The sequence below is a fragment of the Trichechus manatus genome, unplaced genomic scaffold, assembly GCF_000243295.1.
Source record: "Trichechus manatus latirostris isolate Lorelei unplaced genomic scaffold, TriManLat1.0 scaffold00021, whole genome shotgun sequence".
In the NCBI taxonomy this organism is placed as follows: domain Eukaryota; kingdom Metazoa; phylum Chordata; class Mammalia; order Sirenia; family Trichechidae; genus Trichechus; species Trichechus manatus.
Genome location: NW_004443957.1, coordinates 12539932 through 12547517, shown reverse-complemented (window position 1 = coordinate 12547517; position 7586 = coordinate 12539932). Strand labels below are relative to the sequence as shown.

The 7586-nt window shown below is 33.3% G+C and overlaps 1 protein-coding gene across 6 annotated transcripts in view; it reads left to right on the top strand.

Moving 5' to 3' along the window:
• COP1 (COP1 E3 ubiquitin ligase) overlaps positions 1–7586 on the top strand; it is a 235295-nt gene that overhangs the window by 159564 nt on the left and 68145 nt on the right. For all 6 annotated transcript variants that reach the window (XM_004372845.2, XM_023728059.1, XM_023728060.1 and 3 more), the window contains one exon: positions 5932–6049. In XM_004372845.2, the coding sequence (XP_004372902.1) occupies positions 5932–6049 (118 nt within the window). The remainder of the gene's footprint in view (positions 1–5931; positions 6050–7586) is intronic.

The window sequence follows — 7586 nt, the reverse complement described above, 5'->3', positions numbered from 1 at the left end:
TGTTGCTGTCATTTTGTAGTGCTTTTTTTTGTAGTGCTGAAGTTTTCTTTGTTCTTCTTACTCTCTTGTGCTGAGTTACTTTTGTTTGTGGATTTTTTTTCATTTCTTTTGTTTTTGTAGGTTTTGTTTTTGAAACGTCTTTTTTTTGATAAATAATAAATCAAACATTTTCTCATACTTCAGTTAAAATTTTTTCTCTCAATTTGACTCTAACAGATTTTTGGAATAGGTTTTAGCCTTTGTAAAACATTTCAGTCCAAAGAGAGTATTTTATTAACAATATAATAATCGATTTATGGTGGGTGAAGGGGTCACATATAAAAACTATACAAGGAGAAAAACTACAGCAGGAAATACAGCTAAGTCAGTTTTTCTTATTAAGAAAGGAAGCTGGAAGCTGTTATATTCCTTATACTGATCCATTAAGAATAAATAAGACACCACAGACAGCAAATAGAAATTTTGGGTTGTAAAATTATTTTCCAGATTATTTTAACATTTCAAGGCCTGTAATCATCATCTGTTTTTTTCTGCCCTCCTAGTCTTTCATAAATGTCTCAGCCTTGGTGACACAGTGGTTAAAGCACACGGCTGCTAACTAAAAGGTTGGCAGTTCGAACCCACCAGCCATTTCACAGGAGAAAGATGTGGCAGTCTGCTTCCATAAAGATTTACAGCTTTAGAAACCCTGTGAGGTCGCTATGAGTCAGAATCAACTCAACAACAGTGGGTTTGGGTTTTTTGGGTATTGTCTGTTCTCTCTGTCATCATCTTTTTGAAGTAGGGGTGGGATATATAATATATATATGATTATAGTGATTTATATATATATGTATATATCCCTTTGTCGTAGAACAGTTTCCTTTATTGGGCAGTTTGAATCCCACACTCTCTAGAAAGTCTTAATGGATTGATTAAGATGGTAAGGCAAGCATGCTCTGCTTTTGGGAATAGAGTAAAGAGAAAAAGGGAAGGGAGAATTAACTCACACAATATAACATAACCATCTACCTATTTAAAGTTTGTTCTCTGATTTTGGTTACTGTTGTTTTTTTTTTCTTTTTTTTTAATGAGAATAAAATTTCTACTGACTACATCATAGATATTTATGGAATATTTATTAATGTAGTTATTTGCTGTGAGAGCTCTCCAGTGGAACTTTCTGCATTGATGAAAATGTTTTATACATGTGTTGACCAATATGGCAATTCTAGCTACACGTGGCTATTAAGCATTTGAAATGTAGTTAATATGACTAAGAAAATGGATTTTTTAGTGTTATTTAACTTTAATTTCAATTTTAATAACCACATGTGCCTAGTGGCTATTGATTGGACAGCACAGTTCTAAATCATCTTGATTAAACATAGGTTGTGAATTATTGCCAACAAATTACTTTGTCTTTCAAGTCAACTGAAATTTTGAGATAATTTATATGTTATTTGGAAAGCCTGTTTAAGGGGATATTAAGAAAGATTAAAGTTTTCCTTTCACTGTATATCATAGGTCCCTAGAGTCAAAACCAGCCTTTTAAAAGTATTTTAACCTGTTCCCAGTCTCCTAATTCCACTGAAGAATGTTGGCATTTACAGTTTTATTTATATAAATGGTGAGATTATTGACACCAACTTGTCATTTATCATTGATTTTCTGTGAGGAATGAAGTGTTGATTAATCTTACTGGCCCGAAGAGAATACTTGTAGAATTTAGTATTTGGTTATTTGCTGAGAATTGGCATTTAGATGTGCAAAAATAAAATATATTGATGTTTATCTTAATGGTTGTAGCAGTAGCATAGTTTGGTTGAAAAATTAAAATGAAAGAAACAGGTTTACTTTACATTGACAAAGCCATGGACGTTTAACTAATCAGATTTGGAGCCCTGGTGGTGCAGTGGTTAACAGCTTGGCTGCTAACCAAAAGGTCAGCAGTTCAAATCTATCAGCAGCCCCTTGGAGACCCTGTGTGACAGTTCCACTCTGTCCTGTAGGGTCACTGTGAGTTGGAATCAACTTGACCGCAATGGGAATCAAATTTAGCATTAGCATTAGAACAAACATTATATGCCTTCTGATGTGATGCAGTAGGAGTGACCAACAACTGTATATTATTGTTGCCAAAATTCTTAACCTGAACTTAATAATGAACAATCATTCAAATTCAGATGTGTGGAACGTTCTGTAAAACAACTTCCCTGGATGCTTAAAAAATAACAATATTTGAAATTCTTTTATGTAAAAGGAGATTAAAGAAACATGAACACTAAATATAATGAGGAATTCTTGACTGACACTTAAAAAAATATTCAGACCATTTTTTAAACAATTGAGGAGATGTCTTAGTTACCTAGAGCTGCTGTAACACAAATACCACAAATGGATGGCTTTAAAGAACAATTTTTTTCTCAGTTTAGGAGGCTAAACTTCGAAATCAGGGTCTTGACCACGTCAGTACCTTCCTTGTCAGTAACTCCATGTAATCCTTGGTGCCTTGATGTTCCTTGGCTTCTAGATGATCCTCGCATGGTGTTTGTCGCCCGCTGTGTCTGTGTGTCTGTGTCTGCTCTGGTCTTTTTATAACTTAGAAGTGATTAGGTTTAGAATCCTGTACACTGATATGACCTCATTGACATAACAAAAGAAAAAACTTTTTCCAAACAGGATCATATCCATAGGTACAAGGGCCAGGAATTCAATATATATTTTGGGGGATACAATTCAATCCATAACAGAGGATATTTAAGTGTAGAATGCATATTAAATTATATTATGTCAGTAATAGTTTTCTTGAGTATGCTATGACATTGTGGAGATAGATGAGTCTTTTTGATTGTAAAAGGTAGATAGTGAAATTTTTAAGGATAAACTATCCTTTTGTCTGAAACTTACACATGGTTCAGGAGAAAAATAGAAGAAGAATGCCTATGTGTGTTTATAGAGAGGATCATATAAAGCAAATACAGTGAAGTATGTACAGTTGCTGAATCTAGACTGAAAGGTAGAAGGGTGTTCATTGTATTCTTCTTTCCACTTTCCTGTAGATTTGAATTTTTTTTTAAATAAAGAGTGAGGGGAAAAGAAAAGAAGTAGAAGTGAGATTATGCCGTAAATTTCTAAGTTATTAAGAGTATTTTAAAAATTATGTTAACCTAGGTTGATTTTTTTTTATACTTAAGAAATATAAAGAGACCCCCCCTTTGTAAAGGAAAGAAAATTATTGAAGACCCCCTCCCCATTGACCTAAACTGTTTTTATTATAATGTTACTTAAGTGTATGTACAAACATAAAAACTCTACACCATCTTCCTAACTCTTAGCTATGAAACCAAAACAAATTCTAATTAAATGCAATCATGATATAAAACTAATAAAATTCAAAGTAGTAACAATAATAGGATGGATGGTATATATTTTACTGAAAATAGATTGCTCGCATAGTCAGCTGGTTTTGAATATTGCAGTACAGTTACTTTTGAGGTTACCATGTCTGTTATACCATATGCCGTGTGATACCAGTCACCCAACACTTTTCTCAGTTCCAGTTACTATAAAACCTTTGTGCCATACACAGTGACATAATTTAACCTTTACTTATATGCCTACGTTTTTTACATATTACATCTACTTTTTTTTGTTAGCCTAAGGTAGTATATTATTACACGGTACTACATTATTTTAATATAAAATTATTTTCACATATAAAATAACTTGAAAAATTAAAGATGTATATTATGAAAATGTTTTTCAATTAAGAATTCCTGCAAAAGAGTTTAGTCTTTATAAATGATAAGTTTAACATGAGCACAGCAGTTGAGGATAATTTTTTCTGACTTTTACTTAGCACATACCAAACAAATGACAGCTATATGTGTGCACCTCCACATTAAATGCTAAATGGTGTCACTTAAGAGGAACACTAATGCCAATGCAATAAGAAGTGTATGAGCAAATGTGGGAATGCTCCTCCATATTAGCAACAAAAATGCTGACAAATTATCGAAATAAACCAACTTTGTAGTATGGAAGGCTTGAAAACCGGCAGCCTCGCAATCACCATAGGGAAAAGACTAGTTTTGGAGCTTCTCAAAAACTCCCATTCTTAGTGCATTATCACTATTCGACCTGACTCACAGCTCACTGTTAAAAGCCTTATTTCCTGGGTGTTGTTGCTATTTGGCCTGAAAAACTTTATCCCCCGGGTGTTGTTGAAAACAACCAAATGCAATTGTTTAACATCACAGCTGTTTAAGACTACAGTACCAGATGGAGTAAACAAGAGCCCAGCCAAAATTTCATAGAAAGATCAGGGCAAAAACATTTCCACAAGGGGCTTTGAAAAGCTCTGACTTGTTACTGGAGGTGGAGAATACTGCATGTATGTGCAGAGCTTTGTGTATGTCCAGGAAATACTAGAGAGCAGCCCAGTGACTCACTTCTGGCTGATACTGAGGCCCTGTGTAAGCAGGAAGGAAACAAAGGCTAAGGCAGATTTGTTACCATACATTTGAAAGCATGCCTCAACCCACACCCTTTAGTACAGGGTAGGAGACATACTGGCTTAAAGCATTTAAGGAGATCTGACTATTAACCTGTGGTGGTCCAGGAACATAAACCTCTGTGCAGCCAGGCTTAAAAATAAAGATGAGAAATAAATAAAAAATAAAAAACTGAGTAGAGACTTAAGTGGCTGTACACAACAGGGGTACAGACTCCACAGATTTAGTCCATGAAAATCACAAAACAAATCAACAGCAATAACAGAAACTAGCAACAACAAACCCTGGGTGAGAAGGACTGATTCCAGAGTTACCACAGTCTATTATTTAAGGTGTCCACTTTTTAACTGCAACAAAAAATTATGAGATAAACAAACAGGAAAAATTCAGTCAATAGAAACTTTCCCTAAGGAGATGCAGATGGTGGGATGGTAGACTTACTAGTCAGAGACTTTGAATCATTATTTAAATATATTTAAAAATTAAAATAAGCCATAATTAAACAATTGAAGGAAAATATTACAAATACAGAGTATTAGCAAAAAGAAATTTAAAAAAAGTAGAAATTCTGGAGTTAAAAGGTAAAATAACTGAAATGAAAGCTTTATTAGTGGGACTCATAAGCAAATTTGAACTGGCAGGAGAATTTGAACTTAAAGTTATGTCAAGAGTGATTATCTAGTCTATAGGATAAAAAGAAAAATGAATAGAGCCTCAGAGGCCCATGGGACACCATCAAACATAACAAAATATACATAATGGAAGTCAAAAAAGATGATGAAAGAAGGGGGTAGAAAAAAAAATAAGAAATAATGACCAAAATCTTCCCACATTAGATAGAATGGAATTAACTGTAAATGAGCATATAGTGTCTTATTTGGGTGAGGAAAATATTTTAAAACTGATTTATGATGATGATTTCACCACTGGGTAAGTTTAGTAAAAATCATTGAGTTGTATACTTATAATGAGTGATTTTTCTGATATATAAAATATGTCTTAACTGAAGATGGTTTTTTAAAAAAAAAAAACAAATGTAGGAAATAAAATTTTATCCTATTAAGGTTATCCAGATAATTATATCACCATTTTTTTAAAGCCATCAAAATGTAAAGAGAGAAGTTAAAAGTTCTAGTCACTTTGAACCCTTAATACGGTTTCTGGAGGCAATATCAGAGGAAATGTCAGTGGAACTTTCTTTCAGACTGACATTGCTGTATCTGTACTTATGCAACCATGTTTTCCTAGACTCAAAACAAAAAATAGAAAACCCATTATATCTTCCCTATCTTTGAAAATGATTCATAGCCTTTAGTATTCTGGCTGTTACAGGTATGTTACTGTCAGTGAAACATACTGACAAACACCACCAAAGGCAATTAAAATTAGCTTTACCTTCCATTTCCTCATTTTTCTCTTTTTGTTTTGATTTTAGATCACTGTGTCCACTACTATGATCTTCGTAACACTAAACAGCCAATCATGGTCTTCAAAGGACACCGAAAAGCAGTCTCCTATGCAAAGTTTGTGAGTGGTGAGGAAATTGTCTCTGCGTGAGTATTTATTCTGTTCAGGGTTTGAGCTTAACAGAGCGCTCTTTCATCATTTAGCAGTCTTTAAAAGTCGTTATGGATGTATGTAAAGAATAACACTGGGCTTTCTTTTAAATAGTAGATTTTTATAATTTGTTTAGTTAAAATAGATGTATATTCTGGTCTGTATTGCTCACTTTAATATGTTATTTGTGAATAAAACTCTAATGATGATTCTAATTTTTAATGTAACCCCTTTTTCTAACACTCCTAAGTTTGACTGTATTTCAACTTCAGATTGGTTTTCAGCTGCCGCTTCTCCTTATGAAACCCTTTAAACATGGTTAATTCCAAACAATGAGAAGTATTTTATTTATTAAAGTCAACTAATATGTTATTGAATATTTGTGTTGCATTATAGTACTAGAATAATTTTTGGTTTTAGGTACTATTTGGTTGACTTTTATGCTGATGTGTTATTTATCTCCCTATGATTTCATAGTGAGTTTTAAATGTTTTGAAGAGGACTTTGTAAGGATGACTGCTTAGGCTTGACAAATGTTAGGCCTTTTAAACACCTTCTGACATAGAGACTCATAATGTGAGCTTTTAGTTTTTTATTTTGTTTGAAGTTAACAAGATGTCAGCCAGGTAAGTAAGTCCCAATTGGGAAAACATTGTTGATAAGTCCTTATACTAACAGAAGCAGTCCCTCTGTTTGTTGTCTGTTTTCGTAGTTTTCTTCAGGTTTTATTGTCCTAGTAAATAGCCATTCTTAATTTCTCTCTGACCCTTTCATATCTACTATATCTTCTCAAGCTTAACGATATACTGTTTCCTTCTTTTCACTAGTTTCTTGTCTCTTTTAGATTATTAATGCTAGTGCCTTATACTTGATATCCACCTCCACACTGTTTGCTCTAGATAAAAACTTGCTAATTTGAATTGAGTTGCAAAAGAGGGAACTGAGCTTTCTAAGGGGAGGTATTGTAGGTAGTTATTTCACAAATTTAAATTAAGTGCACACCAGTCAAGAAGTATCCATCTTTAGGAGTAACAATAGACAGTAAATAATTAAAATTTTATTCAGATTCAAACATAGATGGTAGATTATATAGCAAAAAATATTTTGCTTCAATTTCAGATTTATAAATGTTTAATCATTTAGTTTGACAGAAGTATATTTATACTTAGGAATCCTGGTGACACAGTGGTAGAAGTGCTTGACTGCTAACCAAAAGGTCAGCAATTCGAACTTATCAGCCACTCCTTGAGAGAAAGATGAGGCAGTCTGCATCCGTAAAGATTTACAACCTTGGAAACCCTGTGGGGCAGTTCTACTCTGTCCTACAGGGTTGCTGTGAGCCAGAGTCAACTTGACAGCAGTGGGTTTGGTTTTTGGTTTTTGGATATTTATACTTAATTGAATTACATAAATTGGAAATGGTAGTTGACCATAATGGATATGTAATTTATATTTTCACCAGTCTTCTTTCCTTCTTCGTTTTCATAAAGCATATTAATTTTTTTTCTTAGTTTTGGATACTAGAAATATTTA